Here is a 21,781-nt window from a genome sequence, read left to right as displayed (position 1 = left end):
CAGCTTGTGCTTCTTCCAGCCCAGCATTTCTCATGATGTACTCTGCATATAAGTTGAATAAGCAGGGTGACAGTATACAGCCTTGATGTACTCCTTTTCCTATTTGGAACCAGTCTCTTGTTCCATGTCCAGTTCTAACTGTTGCTTCCTGACCTGCATATAGGTTTCTCAAGAGGCAGGTCAGGTGGTCTGGTATTCCCATCTCTTTCAGAATTTTCCACAGTTTATTGTGATCCACACCATCAAACGCTTTGGCATAGTCCATAAAGCAGAAATAGATGTTTTTCTGGAACTCTCTTACTTTTTCCATGATCCAGTGGATGTTGGCAATTTGATCTCTGGTTCCTTTGCCTTTTCTAAAACCAGCTTGAACATCTGGAAGTTCACGGTTCATGTATTGCTGAAGCCTGGCTTGGAAAATTTTGAGCATTACTTTACTACCGTGTGAGATGAGTGCAATTTTGTGGTAGTTTGAGCATTCTTTGGCATTGCCTTTCTTTGGGATTGGAATGAAAACTGACCTTTTCCAGTCCTGTGGCCACTGCTGAGTTTTCCAAATTTGCTGGCATATTGAGTGCAGCACTTTCACAACATCATCTTTCAGGATTTGGAATAGCTCCACTGGAATTCCATCACCTCCACTAGCTTTGTTCATAGTGATGCTTTCTAAGGCCCACTTGACTTCACATTCCAGGATATCTGGCTCTAGGTGAGTGATCACACCATCGTGATTATCTTGGTCGTGAAGATCTTTTTTGTACAGTTCTCTGTACTCTTGCCACCTCTTCTTAATATCTTCTGCTTCTGTTAGGTCCATACCATTTCTGTCCTTTATCGAGCCCATCTTTGCATGAAATATTCCCTTGGTATCTCTAATTTTCTTGAAGAGATCTCTAGTCTTTCCCTATATACACGCCCTGAGCTTCAGGACAAGACAAGCCACCCCAACGAGAAGCCCAGGCACTGCAAATGACAAAAGCCTACGTGCACAGCAGCGAAGACCCAGTGCAGCCAAAAATAAATAAATAGAAGTTATTTTTTAAATAGTATTAAGAAGAAAAGAAATGCAAACACAAATAGAACATAGCCATTCCTATTTTGAGAGAACTTTCAATCTGATCTAGAGAAATAGACATATGAATAAGTAAATGCAATAAAGTGTTACAGGTGCTTTGATATAATCACAAAGTAGGGAAGCAAAAAGAGTGGTTATTTTTATTTTAGAAGGGCCAGAAAAGGTTTTATAGAGAAAGTAATCCCCAGTCTTCGTTTTCAGTAATAAATAGTTGTTTTTCTGGGTGCCAGTTAGAGACAAGGATATTCAGCTCACATTACATTTACTGAATGTTCAGTACATGCCAGGCACTGTGCTTGTCTTTACTAGTGCATAGATCCTTAACACACTGTCTTAATCCAGCTTAGACTCTGATAGATGCCAGCATAATAGATCATTTCAACACTGTGTATTACATGAATGGTAGTTACCAAAAGTTTCTGTCAGGGCATTGAGGATGATCACTCTATGGGTTGATGCAGGAGCTTGAACATTAAAGTAAGAAAGAGAGAGAATCGGGTTATAGACCCTGCAGGGCCTTTATGCTATACTAAGGCTTTATCTTGTAGAGCAGAGGTTCTCATAGAATGGGGCAAGTGGTGGCCTCTTGACCAACAGCATCAGCATTCACTTAGGAACTTTTTAGAAATTCAGAACTTTAGACCTACCCAAACCCACTGAATCAAACTCTTGGGAGTGGGGAAGGGTCAGGCCCAGCCATCTGTGTTTTATAAAGTTCTGGTGATTCTGAATGAGAATAAGGTGTTGATTTTTTTTTCTTTTTAAACAATGTGGTAAAATGCAGATAAAAATTGCCATTTTAACCTTCTAAAATTAATTTTTACTAAAGTATAGTTGTTTTACAATGCTGTGTTTGTTTCTGCTGTACAGTTCACCATTTAAAAACAGTTAAATAGTGGCATTCAATAAAATTTTTAATGACTACTGATACAGGTGTGACAAGCTGTTGAAAGAGCCTTTGAATTATTCTGTTGACAATCTGAAAGCAAAAAGAGTACTGAGTGGTAAAAGAGAACAGGATTTTGCAGTAAAATAGCTGATGAGGCTCTGAACTGAGGTGTGAATAACAGGGAGGTGAAAGAAAGTCTCAGGGAAGGAAGAGGATGTTTACATGGGTGAGGAGGGAAGATCCTTCTGTGTCGGGTATGAGATGCCTCTGGGACACCAAGTGGAAACGTGACTTAGAAATGTAGTTTGGAAAGCATTACGATACGATGGAAATTTTAGTCAAAGGATTGAACTTTTCCCACTGTGAGTATGAAATATGTGAGAAGTAGGCTGAGAATGAAGCATAGAAAACATAGGAAAGAGAAATGGTTGGAGACAAAAGGAGACTTCTTGACATTATGGAAATCAAGAGAGTTAAGGAGTTTCCAAAAAACAGGGTGATGAGTATATCAAATGTTGTATTCAATCATAAATTACGAGCTTGTTGAATTTTGTCACGACTTTATTAGCAAGAGCAGTTTTTCAGGGTGGGTGAGGGTCTCAACTGTATTGTAGAGGGGCGTTAGCAAGCAGAGAAAACTGACATTAGTCCTTTTGTTGTTCATTCACTCAGTCATGTTTGACTCTGTGACCCCATGGACTTCAGCACACCAGGCTTCCCTGACGTTCACTATCTCCCAGAGTTTGCTCAAACTCAGGTCCATTGAGTCAGTGATCCTGTTCTTTGAGAATTTCAAATCAAGGGAAAAATTAAAATTAGATTTTTAGTAGTATAGTGATATTAAATGCTATGCAAATAACTTTTTTTTTTTTCTGTTAATCAAATTTTGACTTCCTAAGTGTCTTTCTATACCTTAACATTTTTTTTTATTTTTTTTTTAACATTTTTTTTTAATTAGGGGGAATTCCCTGGTGATCCAAGGCTGTCACTTCCAAGGGCCTGGGTTCAGTCCCTGGTTGGGGAACTAACATCCCACAAGTTGTGTGGCGAGGTGAAATAAAAGAAAATAAAATTAACTGTAAGAAAAAACAAATTAGGGAGCTGTGATTTTAACCTCTACCTTGTGGTTTTACCTTTAGGGGTGCTGTTTTGTGTAGGTGGTCGAGGTGGATCAGGTGACCCCTTCCGCAGTATTGAATGCTATTCTATCAACAAAAACAGTTGGTTCTTTGGACCAGAAATGAACAGTCGAAGGCGACATGTGGGTGTAATCTCAGTGGAAGGTGGGTCTGTTCTTCTGTGAAATCACATCACGTCATCACAGTGCTCCTGTTAAATATTTGAACTTTGAGAATTTCTTTCTGAAGAAAATTCCTGCATTGTAAAATACGTTTCAGTATATCAGTAAATTATTTGGGTGGTGAATATTTACTTTACCCAAAGATGCTCTGTGTACAGTCTCTTGCATGTAGATGCTTAACTGGAGTTAGTATTAAGGAAAAGGGAGTTAAACTATTCTGTGTTTTCACAAAATAACCAAACTAAACAAAAATATTTATTGAACCCCAATAGTAAGTATATATCAGCTTTTTTTCTGTACCCATCTATACCCACCCTATTATTATTGAAATACTTTTTTTTTAATTAATAAAAGTGGATTAATTGCAGAATCATGGATGAATTATTAGGAGACTTTAAAAAAATCAGTTTTTTCTTATAAGAGGTATAAATACTTGGGGGAAAATATGAAAACATTGTAATAAAAAATAAAAATCATCTGTAACACCTAGTTGTGGCTAACATTTTGGTATGTAATAGTTCCAATTTTTGTTTCATTTAGAAAAGGTTTGATGTATTAAGGGTTTATATTTTATGTATATAAAAACATTTCATTTTATTGAATGTTTTTTGCAAGGATGATTAGTGATTTTGTCTAATAATAAAAAGTTGAGAAACCTGGGGGTGGGATACTGTTTGAGCATTTAAATAATTTCTTGTAAAACAGCATTTTTCAAACATTTTATTAGTAGAATCTTACATTTACTTTCATTTGACTACTGAAGTGACATTTATCATAATGTTGAATAGAAGAATATTAAAAGTTAATTTATCATGCCATTTTAATTATGTGTTCAATATATAAATTTATTTGGAATCACATGAAAATACTTCTTTACTTGACAGGTAAAGTGTATGCAGTGGGTGGACATGATGGCAATGAACATTTAGGTAGCATGGAGATGTTTGATCCCCTCACTAATAAATGGATGATGAAGGCATCGATGAACACAAAGAGGTAGATCAGTATGGACATTTATTGTTATTTGCTGGTGGAAAATAAAGCTTCCTGTAATTGAAAGAGCTAATTTTTTACTCTTTACATTTTTAGAAACTTTAAATACCTTCTTAAATACATTTTGTTAAAGCATCCAATATGACTCTAATTTAAGAAATTTTCCTGAGAATCAAGAATAGAATCATGTCTTTGAGTGTGATAGTGGTTGTCATCGTTTTGACTTATACCTGAGCATTTGTTGCTTTAAGTTTTTATTTTGAAATAATTTTAGATTTTCAGGAAAGATTAAAAAACAGTTGAGTTCCTATGTAGTAGAGGTTCTAAACTGAAATGATTTTGTACATGGGGAATCCACTGCCATTTAATTTTCTCTTCTTGATTAATTTAATATAGTGTTCTTAACTGAGTTTTCTTATATGGTAAAAATATGAAAAATTAGGGAAGGACAAATTGAAAGACTAACAATGAAACATAGACATTATTGTATGTAAAATAGATAGCCAGTAGGAATTTGCTGTTTGATGCACGGAGCTCAGAACTTGTGCTCTGTGGTAACCTAGAGGGGTGGGAGGGAGGTTAGAGGGAAGGGACAATGTATACCTGTGACTGATTCATGTTGATGTATGGCAGAAGCTAAGACAATACTATAAAGCAAGTATCCTCCAATTAAAAATAAATTTTAAAAATATGAAAAATTAAATGGAAAGTAAAAAGATTTTGGCCGCCTTTTCCCACTCATGAGGAGAAGGAATCTTACTAGGTGCCGGGAGCCGGCATATTGCATATTGAGTGAGGATCTGTAATAGCTCAACTGAAATTCTATCACTGCCAGGAGCCAGCGTGAGGCACTCCGCCCATGACAAAGGTCATGAGGAAGGAGGCTCGGCATACGCAAAGGCGTGATCGAGCCTCAGGAGTCCCCCTGGAAATTCTCGAGCATCTACCCCAAAACCAGAGTCTGCCTACTTTCTGCTTTGTGCTTTCACCTACACCTCTGACTTTACAGGGGGCTGTCCCCCACTACCTCTCTCTGAAAAAAAGAGTTAGCTTACAGCTCCAGTTAATAATTCCTGGGTGTGACAGTGTTTCAACCTACAAACTCCTTTGGAAATCCTCTAGCCTGCCTGAATGGGTTTTTCCGGCCACATGTGATTGTTCAGAGCCTCCCAACTGTGAGAGGCAGGAGATGTTCTAAACTGCCTAAACACAGATTCCTTTGAGTAGTTAAAAGATTGATTAGAAATTGTATTGGTGAAGGGTTTTTCACTTGTTGGGCCAATGTTTGCTGCTAAGTCTCCATACTCCTTACCTACTGTGTCCTTGGCAGTGTATTGATTGATATTATGGGTGTATAGAAATGTAAAATGCAGCTTTGTCCAATGCTTTTTGGAAGGCTGGTGCCTGACTTTGGAATAATCACCTTTAGAGAAAAATAAGTTTCTTAAAATGTTAACAGGCCTCCGGGCAAGAAGATGATGTCAATCACCTGAACTTTTGCATATGATAAGTTTGAAAGCCTGGCTTCGATTAGGACCAGGAACTGCTGTCCTTGCATGACTCCACCCCTTCCCCCATTATCCTCTATGCACAACTTTAGGTATAAAAACTACTTTGGAAAATAAAGTGCGGGCCTTGTTCACTGAAACTTGGTCTCCCCATGTCACTCTCTCTCCCAAATTCCAGCTGAGTGTCCATCTGGAGCGCGGATGTCCTCTGCGACCATTTATTTGCCTGGGCTTCTAAGACCCACTCGAGAAGGTGTCTAAGGTGGGGCACCTTCCGCTATTCGAGAGGGCGCCTGCGGCCTCCGTGGTCAGAGCTAACCTGGTGTCACGGGTTATATTGATTTTCCGCGTAAACCAAGCCACTCAGCTTCTTTTCTCCACTGAATTTTCCTACTGAGCTATCCTTATTTCAGCCGCTTTTCTCCACTGAATTTCCTCACTGAGCTATCCTCATTCTATTACTCTTTATATCTTTGATGAATAAATGATTAAATAGGTCGCCGACGCCGTCCCCGCTTCGAATACCCTGGATCAGCCGGGGCTGGACCCCGGCAACTAGGAAAACCCCTATTCTTAACATATACTACTTATCTATAAATGACATTTTAATACTTTAGTAGGGCTTGATTTATGCTACATGGCAACTACAAATCAATAGTTTAAATTCCAACATGTGAATTAAAATGGGGGAGAAAATCCTAAAGTACATTTTTAATTTTTATATCCTTGCCTGTTTATCATGCTAAGCTTATTTTTAGCTGAGAATTGAGTGAAACTTATCTAACAAAATAGCAGTTGAATTTCTTTAGTCTTATAATATATGCCCTGAATGTTGCCATAGCTTTCCAGCTGTATACAGAATAATAGAACTGCAAATATTTCCTCATGTTATTTGCTTTTATAATTTGTATCCCCACAAATGATTGTTTCAGTGTGCATTCCAAGATCATACGTGTTAAATACTTGGTTTTCTGTATTTTTCTCCCCTTTTTTATCTTTTCAGTAGAATTGATACTGGTGTTTGTTCAAGTTATGGTTTTATTGAAACCCATCATCCTAACAGAGCATCTCTAAGGGTTGATTTACTTTTCAGTAAATACTTAAGTGCCTTTTGCAAGATATGTCAAGTGCTGAAGATACAGCAGTAAATAAGATAGCCAAGGTCTCTACCTCCATAGAGCTTACATTCTAAAAGGCGAGATACAAATAGACATAATTACACGGGTAATAATGTTAGCACCACATAAGTAAAGGATGCTTGAGAGTAAAGATCATAATGTCAGTTCCATAGGTGAGAAGTCCAGCAATTTTAACCGACTTTTCCACCTAGAGTCTCAGAAATCAAAATCAAGGTGTAGGCTGTAGACTCTAATGGGGGCTCTGGGGAAGAAACTATTTCCAGGTCATTTAGGCTGTGGATGGAATTCAGCTCTTGGCGATTGAAGGACAGAGTTTGTGTTTACTGGCTGAAGGCCAGGGGTCACTCAGCTCCTAGAAGCCACTCTTACTTAGGTCTTTTCCAGGTGTTCCCCTCCATCTTCAAACAAGCAAACAACTTGCGGGATCCACCCCATTCTTTGAGTTTCTGACCAGTCTTCTGCTACCAGCTGAAGAAACTTCTCTGCTTTTACAGGGCTTATGTGTTTAGATCAGGCCCATTCATGTAATCTCCATTTTGCCACATAATGTAGCATAATCAGGAGTAAAACTAGAGAGTGAATATTGTGGAGAGAGGCATCTTAAAATCTGCCTAGCATAGGGAGGTGGACAGTAAGTATCACTTTAGAATATAGTTAAGTTTGAAGATCCAGACAGATTTGAAGTACAAGTTGAATGTATGTCTGGAAAAATATATTAGCGTTGTCATAAATCCATGGAAAGAATCAGATTGTCTCTAGAGAGAGTGTGGGGTGATAAGAGGCCTTAGAGAACTTCACAGTTCAGTGAAGCTGGAATAGAGAAGAAGAGACTGATGCAGGAAGCTGTAGGGACCAATTAGTAATGTCTTATGCCCTTGTGGGTTAAGGGGTGAAGGGTCAGGGGAATTACACTCACTTATGACGCCTGTATGTTCTAGAGTGTACACACGTGTTCACCCACACCTGGAAGTTTTTATAACAGTGTTTTGTAAGTCACTGTTTTATACTCAAGGGAAAAGAGGTGAAGGAGATGAAATGAAGGATAATGTTATCCTTAAGAATTCTTTCCAGGGTACTATTTTGATAAACTGAGTTAGACTCTCAGTAGAGCAGCAGCTCTCTGCAGTAATAATGACAGCTAATACATAGCACTGATTATGGGATAGTCACTGTTCTTAGTGCATTACTATATTGACTCCTTATATCAGCTGCGTCTACTCCTTTCTCAAATGGACAGATGAAGAAACAAGGTAGTTACAGGTTTAAACAATATACCTTAGCCAAAGTGCACACCAAGTCAGTGACAGATAAGTTTTAGAAAAGTTCAACTTTTGATTGATGTAATTTTTTAAAAAATTGATATAATTTTTTTTTCCAATCACCATTCTGATGAATTAGCTTTTCACATAGGCTAAGTCTTGGAGAAGGCAATGGCACCCCACTCCAGTACTCTTGCCTGGAAAATCCCATGGGCGGAGGAGCCTGGTGGGCTGCAGTCCATGGGGTCGCTGAGGATTGGACACGACTGAGCAACTTCACTTTCACTTTTCACTTTCATGCATTGGAGAAGGAAATGGCAATCCACTCTAGTGTTCTTGCCTGGAGAATCCCAGGGACGGCGGAGCCTGGTGGGCTGCCATCTATGGGGTTGCACAGAGTCGGACATGACTGAAGCAACTTAGTAGTAGTAGTAGTAGTAATAGTAGTAGGCTAAGTCTCTTCTGTTCCAAGATAAATAGATGCCCTTCAGAAGTAAAGCAATGTGATATAAAGCTTATAATATAAAATTGATAACGCAGGAGACCTCGGTTCGATTCCTGGGTTGGGAACATCCCCTGGAGAAGGGATAGGCTACCCACTCCAGTGTCTGGCCTGGAGAATTCCATGGACTGTTCAGTCCATGGGGTTGCAAAGAGTTGGACACGACTGAGCGACTGTCACTCACTCACTCTATGTGATGTAATGAAATACTGGAACAAAATGTGCTCTGCAGTTACATGAATTTAGTAATGAGATTAACTTTTGACCTCTCTAGCAAACCGTTTTTGTCAGTTCATCAACCTCTCACTTCTACAGCTGACTGCTGTACTAACTCAATCTTTCTGACTCCATTTATAGTGTTTTGTTGGATTTTCCTTTATTCTTTAAGTTTAACCTGTATTTGTTGTTTAGTTGCTAAGTTGTGTCCAACTCTTTTTGCAAACCTATGGACTGTAGCCCACCAGGCTTCTCTTTCCATGGGATTTTCCAGGCAAGAATGCTGGAGTGGGTTGCCATTTCCTTTTCCAGGGGATCTTCCTGACCCACAGATCAAACCTGTGTCTCCTGCACTGCAGGATTCTTTTACCACTGAGCCACCAAGGAAGCCCTTAATCGGTGTAGGCTATACAGTATAAAACTCCAGAGGGCACTGTCCACATAGACTTGCACAGTTTGACAACTCTAGAGCCATCTGTTCAGAAGCTTTGATAAATCTAAAAATAATGGGAGAAAAAGCCACATTGACGTTTAACATGATAAATGAGTGCATTAGCACACTTTTTTTGCTGCCTTTTTTCTGGAAACAGAATGCAAAAATGTGTTCTATTGTTTTTTGCAGGCGAGGAATTGCCTTGGCTTCCTTGGGAGGCCCAATTTATGCCATTGGAGGGTTAGATGACAACACTTGCTTCAATGATGTGGAGAGATACGACATAGAATCTGATCAGTGGAGTACAGTGGCACCTATGAATACTCCCCGTGGAGGTGTTGGCTCCGTGGCTCTCGTGGTGGGTTACATCACAGTTCAGTCACTGGATTGCATTGTATTACATCCTTAACCTAATAAGGAAGGGTCTGGTACATTCATATCTCCAGTATGCAGATTACACACCAGATTATTTCATGAAATACTGCTCTCTTGCACATTTTGGTCTACCTTTAGGACAGCATATAAATCATTTCAAAATCTAATGTCATATGTTTTTATATTTTTTGTCTTTGTTTAGAACCATGTTTATGCAGTAGGTGGCAATGATGGAGTAGCTTCTCTGTCTAGTGTGGAGAGGTATGATCCACATCTCGATAAGTGGATAGAAGTTAAAGAGATGGGTCAGCGAAGAGCAGGCAATGGAGTTAGTGAGCTCCATGGTTGCTTATACGTTGTTGGTGAGTGGATGGTTTTCTCTAATTTTTTACAGGACATATAATAGTGTCACAAAACAACACAGTAAGATAACTTACATTGCATTTAGGCTCAAGTGGAATCAGTCCTGAGATCTGCTTTTCCATTCTTCAGGTTCATGGACTTGCTTCTCTATTTACATCTTCATCTTTCATGTTTAAAACTCTGCCTCCATGTTTTTACTTAGGAGTGGCAAGTATGTCTAAAGTAGGAGATTACATTGAAATAAGACATATGTTTTTTTAATATAAGGACAGGTTGAATGTGCTTTGCGACAGTAAATCTGTAAAGATCTAAGACATGTTTTTCTCATCTTCAAGGGAACTGCATTGACTATTTTAAGCAAATAAATAGGTATTTCATATTCATGATGGTGGTTAGCATCTCTGTATTGCTTTTTGACTTTTTACTATATAGCAGAGTTGGAGGGAACCATAGCGTGGGCAGTACTTGTTCAGACTTTAACATGCATATGAATAATAATGAGATATTGTTAAATTGCAAGGGAGGAGGCCCAGATTCTGTAACAGCTCCTAAGTGATAGTCAGTGTTATTTCTGGTGGTCTACTCAACACATTTCCAGTGGCAGGGCTTTTAAAGGGCTATGACATGGGAATAATAATGTCTGTTTTTAAGAATTAAGAATCTGAGATTATGTTAAGCATCTCAGCTGTGTCTAGTACCTTACCAGTAAGTGGGTAGCTATATTGTAATTAGTAATCCCTTCCTTTATAGGAGGAGTTGTGTTTAGAGAGGTGGTCACAAGCGTATGTCATACTCTCTCATGTTAATATGAACTGGTGTTAACAAAACTCAGAGTGCTTGATAAGAGAGTAGGATATTGTTAGCACTTAAACATCTGCAAGTCATAGAAGTCATACTGGATATCTCAGTGCTTACATGTATTAAAGAGGGAAAATAACATAATTTACCCTTTTAGTCTCGCCTGATCATCACAGCAGCTCTTTTAGGAGGTTGGAAACTGAGAGAGTGAATATTTACTCATAGTCACATGCCTAAGTAAGCTGACAAAGCTGGAATTTGAAGAAGGGTCTGAGAACCCAGAGCTGTTACAGTATGCCAGTGCTCCTCTCAGCTCCCTATCTAGCATAGGTCTTGGCATGTGTATATCTCAGTAGGAGCATCAGTGTTTCTGTTACTTGTTAAATTTTTTGAGCCCTTGTAGGTAGAACAGACATGGTAAAAATAAGACTGACTCAGGTTGAACCTTTCAAAAAAAAACAAAAAAACAAAACAAAACCCTCTTGTTCATCCAAGTCCTACTTAAAACATGTATAACTGATTTGAATAAGAAAACTTTGAAGGTAAACTGTATGTCCAGGAAGCTAATTGCATTCTGCCTTTTCTATTCCTCTGCTTTGAGCTTTTTGTTCAAGATTTATATGCATTACCTAGGAAGAGTATAGGAGCCAAAGAAAAAGAGTGCCATCAAAAATAGAACTACCCTGTATTAAAAACCTAATCTCCTCCATTAACATTAGCAATAATTAAAGCTAAAGCCTTTGTTGTAGTGGAAGAACGTTTTATATCATAGTTGTGGTGGGGATGGCACTACTACATTTGTTCAGTGAATTTTTTATCTCAGTTGATATAATGAAATTAAACCCATTAGAGAAGCTGACTTTGTTGATTTATTTTTTAACCTGACCTACCTTGTTTCTAAAAGGACTGGTCATAATATCAACACTTCCTGTCCCAGGAAAATGGGCTTAGTCACCCAGGAGACCTGTTACTTACATAGACTGAGATGGAGCCTAAAAAGAGACACATTTATTTTTTAAAGGAAAGAGCACTGTTGAAATAGTAGTCTCTGTGTTTAACACTCAGGAACATGATAAGTAACATTGTTTAGATAATCTATAGAGAGGACTGTCAGTGTTGAGAAATATAGCATGAAGATACAGTTTTGGCAAAAATTGTTAAGAATTCAATCATAGTCCACCATCTCTGCAATTATGATTGCAATTATAGTACTAAGGGAAACAGTTGGAAAATTTTGACTTATCTAAATGAGTCAAGTGATTTAGAATGATTTTTTCTAGTCTCAAGCCTTACTTTTTAAAAATCTGATATATACACAGAAGGAATATATGCACAGAAGGAATCTCAGTATTTTTTGCTTGCCTCTAGGATGCTAAGGAAAAATTATATTAAATGTCTGTGGGTTTTTTCTTCCTATATCATCTACTTAAATATAGGGACTCCAGTTTTTCTCACTTTTTAATCCTAACACTGAGGAAAGTAATACTTAAATTATCTACAATTGTAGAAAATGTGTAATAGGAGTTGGTAGTAGTGATAGATGTTTGGGTTTTCTAAAATGTTTTTAAAAGATTGGCTTTCAAAAGCTTTTGAATTGAGATTTAATGGTTACTTTCTATGAAACATAATACTGTTTTAAAATTTTTCCTTTACACAGGTGGTTTTGATGATAATTCTCCTCTGAGTTCTGTTGAGCGGTATGACCCTCGAAGCAATAAATGGGATTACGTAGCAGCCCTTACCACTCCCAGGGGTGGAGTGGGGATCGCAACAGTGATGGGCAAAATCTTTGCAGTTGGTGGTCATAATGGCAATGCATATCTAAATACAGTGGAAGCATTTGATCCAGTGCTGAATAGGTAACTTTTATGTTTGCTTTATGTTTTGATGGGATCTTCCAGTAACAGATTATTTTAGAGTGCTAAGATGTTGCGTTTTGTTTGTTCAGTCACTGAGTTGTGTCTGACTCTCTGCGACCCCATGAACTACAGCACACCAGTCTCCCCTGACCTTCACTATCTACCAGAGTTTGCTCAAACTCATGTCCATTGAGTTTGTGATACTATCTAATCATCTCGTCCTCTGCTGCCCCTTTCTCCTTGGCCTTCAATCTTTCCCAGCATCAGAGTCTTTTCGAATGAGTTGGCTCTTTGCATCAAGTGGCCAAAGTTTTGAAGCTTCAGCGTCAGTCCTTCCAATGAATATCAGGACTGATTTCGTTTAGGATGGACTGGCTGGACCTTGCAGTCCAAGGGACTCTCGAGAGTCTTCTTCAACACCGCAGAACAAAAGCATCAGTTCTTCAGTGCTCAGTCTTGTTATGGTCCAACCCTCACATCCATACATGACTACTGGGAAAAACCATAGCTTTGACTAGATGGACCTTTGACTAGATGGCAAAGTGATGTCTCTGCTTTTTAATATGCTCCCTAGGTTTGTCATAGTTTTCCTTCCAAGGAGCAAGTATCGTTTAATTTCATGGTTGCAGTCACTGTCTGCAGTGATTTTGGAGCCCAAGAAAATAAAATCTGTCACTGCGTCCACTTTTCCTTCTTCTGTTTGTCATGAAGTAATGACATGATCTTAGTTTTTTGAATGTTGAGTTTCAAGCAAGCTTTTTCACTATGAGCTTTCACAAAACCTCATCAGGAGTCTCTCTATTTCCTCCTCACTTTCTGCCATTACAGTGGTATCATCTCCATATCTGAGGTTGTTGATCCATCTCCCCGAAATCTTGGCTCCAGCTTGTGCTTCATCCAGCCAAGCATTTCACATGATGTACTCTGCATAGAAGTTGAATAAGTGGGGTCAGTATACAGCCTTGTTGTACTCCTTTCCTAATTTTGAACCAGTCAGTTGCTTCATGTCCATTTCTAATTGCTGCTTCTTGACCTGCATGCAGCTTTCTTGGGAGACAGGTAAAGTGGTCTGGTATTCCCATTTTTTTGAGAATTTTCCAGTTTGTTGTGATCCACACAGTCAAAAACTTTAAGTCAATGAAGCATAAGTAGATATTTTTCTGGACTTGCCTGCTTTCTCCATGATCCAACGAATGTTGACAATTTGATCTCTGGTTCCTCTGCCTTTTCTAAACCAGCTTGTACCTCTGGAAGTTCTCAGTTTACTTACTGCTGAAGCTTAGCTTGAAGGATTTTGAGCATTAGTTTGCTAGCATTGAAATGAGCACAGTTGTGCAGTAGTTTGAAAATTTTTGGCATTGCCTTTCTTTGGGATTGGAATGAAAACTGACCTTTTCCAGTCCTGTGGCCACTGCCGAGTTTTCCAAATTTACTGGCATATTGAGTGCAGCACTTTCACAGCATCTCTTTTAGGTTTTGAAATAGCTCAACAGGAATTCCATTACCTCCACTAGCTTTGTTTGTAGTAATGCTTCCTAAGGCCCACTTGACTTCACACTCCAGGACATCTGACTCTAGCTGAGTGATCACAGCATCATGGTTATCCAAGTCATTAAGACCTTTTTGGTACAGTTTTTCTGTGCAGTTTCTTTTTTGTACAGTTTCTCTTCTGCTTCTGCTGGGTCCATACCGTTTCTGTCCTTTATTGTGCCCATCTTTGCATGAAATATTCCCTTGGAATCTCTAATTTTCTTTAACAGATCTCTTAGTCTTTTCCATTCTTTTGTTCTCTGTTTCTTTGCATTGTTCATGGAGGAAAGCTTTCTTATCTCTCCTTGCTATTCTTTGGAACTCTGCAGTCAGATTGGTATATATCTTTCCTTTTCTCCTTTGCCTTTTGCTTCTCTTCTTTCCTCAGCTATTTGTAAGGCCTCCTCAGACAGTCATTTTGCCTTTTTGCATTTCTTTGTCTTGGAATGGTTTTGGTCACTGCCTCCTATCCAGTGTTACAAACCTCTTCAAGCACTCTGTCTACTGTTCTTCAAGCACTCTGTCTACTGGATGTAGTCCCTTGAATACTTTCACTGTATAATCATAAGGGATTTGATTTAGGTCATACCTGAATGGCCTAGTGATTTTCCCTACTTTCTTCAGTTTAAGTCTGAGTTTTGCAATAAGGAGTTCATGACCTTAGCCACAGTCAGCTCCTGGTTTTGTTTTTGCTGACTATATAGAGTTTCTTCATCTTCAGCTGCAAAGAATTTAATCAGTCTGATTTTGGTATTGACCATCTGGTAACGTCCATGTGTAGAGTCGTCTCTCGTGTTGTTGGAAGATAGTGTTTGCCATGACCAGTGTGTTCTCTTGGCAAAACTGTCAGCCTTTGCCCTGCTTCATTTTGTACTCCAAGGCCAAACTTGCCTGTTGCTCCAGGTATATCTTGACTTCCTGCTTTTGCATGCCAGTCCCATATAATGAAAAGGACATCTTTTTTGGGGTGTTCTAGAAAATCTTATAGGTCTTCATAGAACCGTTCAACTTCATCTTCTTTGGCATTAGTGGTTGGGGCATAGACATGGATTTCTGTGATATTGAATGTTTTGCCTTCTAAACGAACTGAGATCATTCCGTCATTTTGAGATTGGACCCAAGGACTGCATTTTGGACTGTTTTGTTGACTATGAGGGCTACCCTTTTTCTTCTGAGGGATTCTTGTCCACAGTAGTAGATATAATGGTCATCTGAATTAAATTTGCCCATTCCAGTCCATTTTAGTTCACTGATTGCTAAAATGTCGATATTCACTCTTGCCATCTCCTGTTTGACCACTTCCAGTTTACCTTGATTCATGGACCTAACATTCTAGGTTCCTATGCAGTATTGTTCTTTACCACATCAGACTTTACTTCCATCGCCAGTCGCATCCATAGCTGGGCATCATTTCTGCTTTGGCTCAGCCTCTTCATTCCTTCTGGAGCTATTTGCCTGCTCTTCTCCAGTAGCATTTTGGATGCCTGCTGACTTGGTGGGTTTGTCTTTCAGTATCATATCTTTCTTCCTTTTCATACTGTTCTGTTGGTCTCAATTGGTTCATTCAAATTCTGATGGCCAGCCACTATGCCCCTCATCTTCAAGGCTCTCATCATCTTCGCAAAACTTCTTAAACCACCCTCACTGTATGTTTATTAGCAGTTCCTGGGCCAAATGCATTGTTGAAGTTGCAAGTTGTCTGTGCTGCTTTACAAACCATTTTGAACTCAAATTAAAAAATTGCTTGAATTGGCGTTTTGTCTAACATCATTTCTATAATCTAAAATAAATATAAAATAAATAGCAAGTAATAAGTCATTAGCAAAAAAACATAAAGCAAGAAATGCACATTAAAATGATGTATAACATAAAGCATTTATTTAAGAATGTATTCCAGTGTCAAACAGCAGAGTTCCACAGTGAGAAGCCACAGTTACTTTTGCACCAACCTAATACTTCCCTCCACCCTTCCCCAATAGCATATTGGACACCTCTGACCTGGGGGGCTCAACTTCTGGTATCATATCTTTTTGTATTTTCATCTGTTCATGGGATTCTTGCAGCAGGAATACTGGAGTGGATTGCCAATTCCTCCTCCAGTGGACCATGTTTTGTCCGAACTCTTCACTATGACCCATCCATCTTGAGTGCCCTGCGTAGCATGGCTCATAGCTTCATTGAATCACACAAGCCCCTTTGCCATGACAAGGCTGTGATCCATAAAAAAGGAAAATGCTGCTAGATGTAGTTAATAGAAATGTTTGGGGATAGTTTACTGTCTTTCAAAACCAGTCTCTATAGGGAGGTTTTGTTTTGTCTTATGAGTGAAGCGAATCATGATTTAAGATAACATTCTTTGTTCTCTGTCTTTTCAGGTGGGAGCTTGTTGGATCTGTGTCTCACTGCAGAGCTGGAGCAGGTGTAGCTGTGTGTGCCTGTTTAACTAGCCAAATCCGAGATGTAGGTCATGGATCCAGCAATGTGGTTGACTGTATGTGACTTGAGTTCCAGTCACCAACAGTTTAGTCATATCTGATAGGCAGAAAGACAAGCAGGATTTTGTAATGGCCACCTTTGAGCAGTTTTAACTATTTACTAGAGTGTCATGTAAATGTAAACTGTTCTGTGTGACTGAGTGCAACTTTTGGAATGGTAGCTGAGGAATTACAAGTAATAAAGTTGATATTTCCCACTTTAACAAATAATTAAGTAGGGAAAGAAGACAGTCTAAGCTGAAACCTCCTCCTCCAAAAAAAAAAAGAAAGAAAGAAATGTTTAGCGGAGTGGAGTGCCAGAATTTTGAAATTAACTTTTTTTTTTAAAGTGTGGATGAATGAACATGCAGAAGGAAGTCGTTTGCTGAGCTTTACCTTTTGCCTAAAGGCGTTAAACTTAGGCATTGGATTTGTCCTCTGGGGAGATTAGAACCTGTTCATCAACACAGAGATATCAGGACTCCTAACAGACCTGCTGCATTTGAAGATCATTTCTCCTTGGTGCTGATGAATTTATGCCTTGCTTTTTTCTAGGTGTTGATTTGTCAATTCCTTGGATATTTACAGAAGTAGGAAAAATGTTTCATCTTTCTGAGTGTTAGCCTATAGGATCATAGGCTTCATTTCAGTTTGAATTGTTAGGACACCAAAAGATCTAAATGAACGATTCCATCTGAATGAATCTACACTTATTTTTTCACATGAAAGGGGTTTTGTTTCACAGTAATAAAAAATGGAACCAGATGAGATTATTAGAGGAGAAGGCTTTAGAGTCAGCATTATTCTAGTGCCCATTTGAGAGACCTTGAATGGGAGTGGTGTCCATTACATGACTCCCTAATGAGGCAACTCCAAAAATACGTTTAACACTCTGATTAATTATTTCATTCTGAATCTGAGATTTATTATCCTTCTATTTTGCTGTTTGCCACCATCATAGTTTTTCTAACTGTACAGAATCTGGATTTATTTATTATGAGAAATTGAATTCATTTCTACAAAAACCCTTTACAGACTTTAGTTGAACTGTTGATTAGTTCATATCCATCTTTACCAATAAAAGATATTGTAAAAGCAAAGGAAGATGAAACTAGTTTTTTTTTCTCCTGTTATATTTCTCTCCAGTGTACTTAATGAATTTTAATTGAAAATATTTCTTTCCATTGCTTTGAAGGCAGGCTATTTATACACCTGTTGATCTAACAGCTCTTCGTGGTTTTACCAGCATTATAAAGTGGCTTATTCATTATATGTATATATTTTTATAAATATTTATGAAGAATATTAAATTATTCTATTTTGTATTTGCAGTGCAGTTTGGTACTTCTCTTCCAGACGTTCTTGAATTCTCCTTTAGTTATTATGCCTTAGAATTTGGTGTAGTTCACTGCTGTCAGTCATCTTGTTCATGAGGAAGCTGGGGCAGTGCAGAACCTGAAGTTAACTGCCTAGTAGCTGTGATGGGCCTTGTTAAATGACAGCCTAGGCTTTTTCAGTACAGAGAGGCAAAAAGCCACATTATAAAAGCTAGTGCTTTGTGTATATTCAATCAAAAAAATAAGGTAAAGAAAATTTAAGAGAACTCAGCTAGCAGAAAAAGGTCTTTCATGAAGCCAACTCATATGTTCCCAAATTATGGCAATTTTTGCTGTCAGCCTGTGGGCAAGTCCATAAGTCATTGCTGGATCTGAACTGATGTTCTCTTCTACAACTGTAACTGTATTTCAGTCAAACCCCAACGCAGTTCACTCTGTAGCACTTACTGGACTGGCTATAACTGGCTGCATATGGAGAATAAGGCTCAAAACCTGGCTTCAGCTCCTTCCCAGGTCTAATGGACTTCCTGTATTATAATACTTGTCTAGGTATGGTTGCCTAATGTTATATTTATTTTGAGGGGGAGTGGATCTTTTATTCTTTCTAAGGTTATTAAAAAATTTTATTTCTGCCTTTGTCATGAGTATAGCACTTGGGAGCATGAAGGTGTTATGTTTTCATTACTAGTTTTATCAATACAGGAGTCATCTAACATTACTAAGTTGCTACTCTCGCTACCCATAAAATATGAACTCCTGCTAAGGGAAGTAATGTGAAGTAAACAACACGTGGCTAACTGTTGCATTATGTGCGGGCCATCAGAAGTATAGCCTTGAAGGACCTGACAATGGTATGAAAAGATTAAAGTGTTTTATGTAGAGTGACAAGTAGCAAAAGAACTTCTCTATAATATTTTCTCAAAACCATATATAAATTTGTGTAGTAATATTCCAGCAAATCAAAATACTGAAACTCTCATATATTACCAGGTACAGAGATCAGAAAGTTGGATTCACATCAGTGCTATTTATTGATTCAAAATACATTGTGTATATCTATTATGAATAGGAATATGAGTATTATGTATCTATTCTTTCTGTATAGTGTATGTAACTTTTTGATTGCTTTCATAGAATCTTTTCAAAATGATTTAATTGTTTATTCTCCATCCTTCAAATACAAAATTGATTTAGTAGGTTGGCTGAAATATTTTTTTCTCCAAAGAAAGGATCTTTGTGTTTAACAGAAAATACGAAGATTTTTGTTAACCCTTAAAGAGGTTAAAGGCAACTGACTGAGCAATTGTCTCTTCAGCAGTTGTAGACTTATACTATTTAGAAATAAGATTCTTTACGCATTAAGATGTTGTCCTTCCAATTAGTAACCTCGTGAATCTTTGTTTTCTGCCTGTCTTGCCATTGCTAAAAACTCTTCTGAAACTCTTCCTTGGAAACCACCTAAAGATCCATTTGTAAGTCATCCAAGAGAATTAGTCTCATCACAGTCATACAAGAACAAACGTGGTTGCCAGAGGAGGTGGATGGGGAAAGGAGAGAAACAGGTGGGGAGATGAAGAAGTACAAGGTAACCTGGTTGCAAAATAAATGTGTCACGGGTATGAAAACAGTAGGATAGTTTCTTTGAAGGGAACTCTGGGAATTCTATTGTGGTGCAAAAATTCTGGTGGTTTTTGTTGTTTTAACAAGTCATTTTTCCATTATTTTATTGGTTGAGGCTAAATTCAGCCTACTTGAGCTATATAAGGGATTTCTTAAATTTGGGTAGTACTCATGGGGCGTACTGATAACTGCAATTTGTTTATTAATAACTATAGTTTGTTTAATATAATGCCTGCATCAGTCACTTTATAATAACATTTTAATCTTTACAGTAATTTTGCAATTGAGAGTTACTCAGATACAGGAAGTAACTTGTCCAAGATTTACAACTAGTCACTGGTTAACCAATATTTCTCTGACTGAAAAATTCTACTGTTCCACCTAAAAGTATGTACATTTAAGGAAGGATTTTCTTTTTCATAGCTGCTGCTTAGCAGTATAAAAGTACTTCTGGTCACTACTTCTCATTTTTCGGTCACTTATTTCCATTTATTATATTGGTTTAAGTTTTATGTGTACAATATAATGATTCAGTATATGTATACATTGTGAAATGGTCACCACAAGAATCCATCATCATAGTTTTTTTCCTTGAAATGAGAAGTTTTAAGATCTGTTCTCTCAGCTCCTTTCAGATATGCCACACAGCACTATTAACTATAGTCACCATGCCATACGTTACATCCCCAGGCTTATTTTTTAAATCTGGAATTTGTATTGATACCTTTTGACCCCCTTTACCTATTTCTCACACCCGCTACACTGCCTCTGGTAACCACTGATGACTGTATTTCTGTATTTAATATTTGATACATAAGTGGAATATATGTGTGACATGTACGTTTTTGAGCATAGTAATGAAATGCTTGTGCATTCAGTCCCTAATTATTAACAACATTCGTGGTAGTCCTGACTGTGCCTTTTGTTCCTTCTCAATTCCAATTCCCAGCCAACTGTTCTCACTAGAGCTAAGTACTATCCTGAGTCATTCATTTCTTTGCTCTTTTTTGTTTTCATACAAATAAGAAAGCTACATGTTGTGTACTCTTGCGTTGACGAGCTTTATAAAGAATAGTATCATTATGTAGTCTTAGTAATTTGATCTTTTCATTCAGCAGGTTCGCTTTTCAAATTTGTTGGGTATTTTCCATATTTTTGCTTTACAGTGCTGAAGTGAATATTTGAATACAGTTTCTTGGTATGCATGCGTGTGCAAGTTTTTTTAGAGTACATATCCAGAAGTAGCGTTTGCTTGATCAGCTTTATAAAATAGTGAAATTATTTCCTAAAATGGTTGTGCCAGTTTACACAACCATTTTGGAAAATGATTTATTATTTACTTGCTGTTGTAAGACATGATTCATTTGCCAATCTGTTAAGTGTAAGATGATATTTTATTATGGCTTTAGTTTGCATTTTCTTGATTGTTGAGTTGAACATGTTTCCATGATTATTAGTCGACTGGTTTCTTCTGTGAAATGCTCCTTTTTTCCATTTTTTCCTTGTTTACCTTAGAGTTCTTCATAATAGGATACTAATTTTTCCATTTATTTTTATTGCACATTATCTTCTCTCTGTTTGTGGCTTATCTCTTCACTTTGTATTTTGGTACAGAAAACTTAACTTTAATGTATTTACATGTTCTTTTTTGTGTCTTAAGAAATCTATCATTTATTCTAATAAAGTTTCTCATATGTAGTCTTTAATCCACCTGGAATTGATTTGTGTATGTGTGAGAGAAATTTTATTTATTTTTACTATTGGGTATTTTTTATTATGCGATGACCAGTTTTCTTCATACTGTTTAGTAACATCCTTTCTTTGGGGACCTTTCCTACATGGCCAGTTTCCGTGTAAGTAAATGTGTGGGACTTTCTATTCTACTCCAGTGGTCAGTTTGTCTTAACCAGGAGCTAAGTGACACACAGGGTGAAGTATTCTTTCTCTTCTATTCTCTGAATTATTTAACACTGAAACAATCCATTTATTCAACATGTAATAGAACTTACATATAAAACCACCTTGACCTCTTTTTCTTTTTTTTTTTTGAGGAAAAATTAATTATCCATTCAGTATCTTAGTGGTTATACAACCAAGTATTTAGGATGTGT

At 37.7% G+C, this 21,781-nt stretch overlaps 1 protein-coding gene across 6 annotated transcripts in view; it reads left to right on the top strand.

The window, feature by feature from the left end:
- Positions 1-21,376, top strand: part of KLHL8 (kelch like family member 8) — a 73,957-nt gene extending 52,581 nt beyond the window's left edge. For 5 of the 6 annotated variants that reach the window (XM_055589062.1, XM_055589063.1, XM_055589059.1 and 2 more), the window contains 6 exons: positions 3,104-3,247; positions 4,149-4,260; positions 9,504-9,672; positions 9,892-10,051; positions 12,508-12,709; positions 16,615-21,376. In XM_055589062.1, the coding sequence (XP_055445037.1) occupies positions 3,104-3,247; positions 4,149-4,260; positions 9,504-9,672; positions 9,892-10,051; positions 12,508-12,709; positions 16,615-16,738 (911 nt within the window). In that variant the 3' untranslated portion in view covers positions 16,739-21,376. The remainder of the gene's footprint in view (positions 1-3,103; positions 3,248-4,148; positions 4,261-9,503; positions 9,673-9,891; positions 10,052-12,507; positions 12,710-16,614) is intronic. The other variant, XR_008717259.1, reaches the window with a different exon arrangement.
- Positions 21,377-21,781: the final 405 nt, after the last annotated feature.

The sequence above is a fragment of the Bubalus kerabau genome, chromosome 7 (genome assembly GCF_029407905.1).
Source record: "Bubalus kerabau isolate K-KA32 ecotype Philippines breed swamp buffalo chromosome 7, PCC_UOA_SB_1v2, whole genome shotgun sequence".
NCBI classification, from domain to species: domain Eukaryota; kingdom Metazoa; phylum Chordata; class Mammalia; order Artiodactyla; family Bovidae; genus Bubalus; species Bubalus kerabau.
The sequence above is the reverse complement of the archived record's forward strand: the minus strand, read 5'-3'. Positions and strand labels throughout refer to the sequence as shown.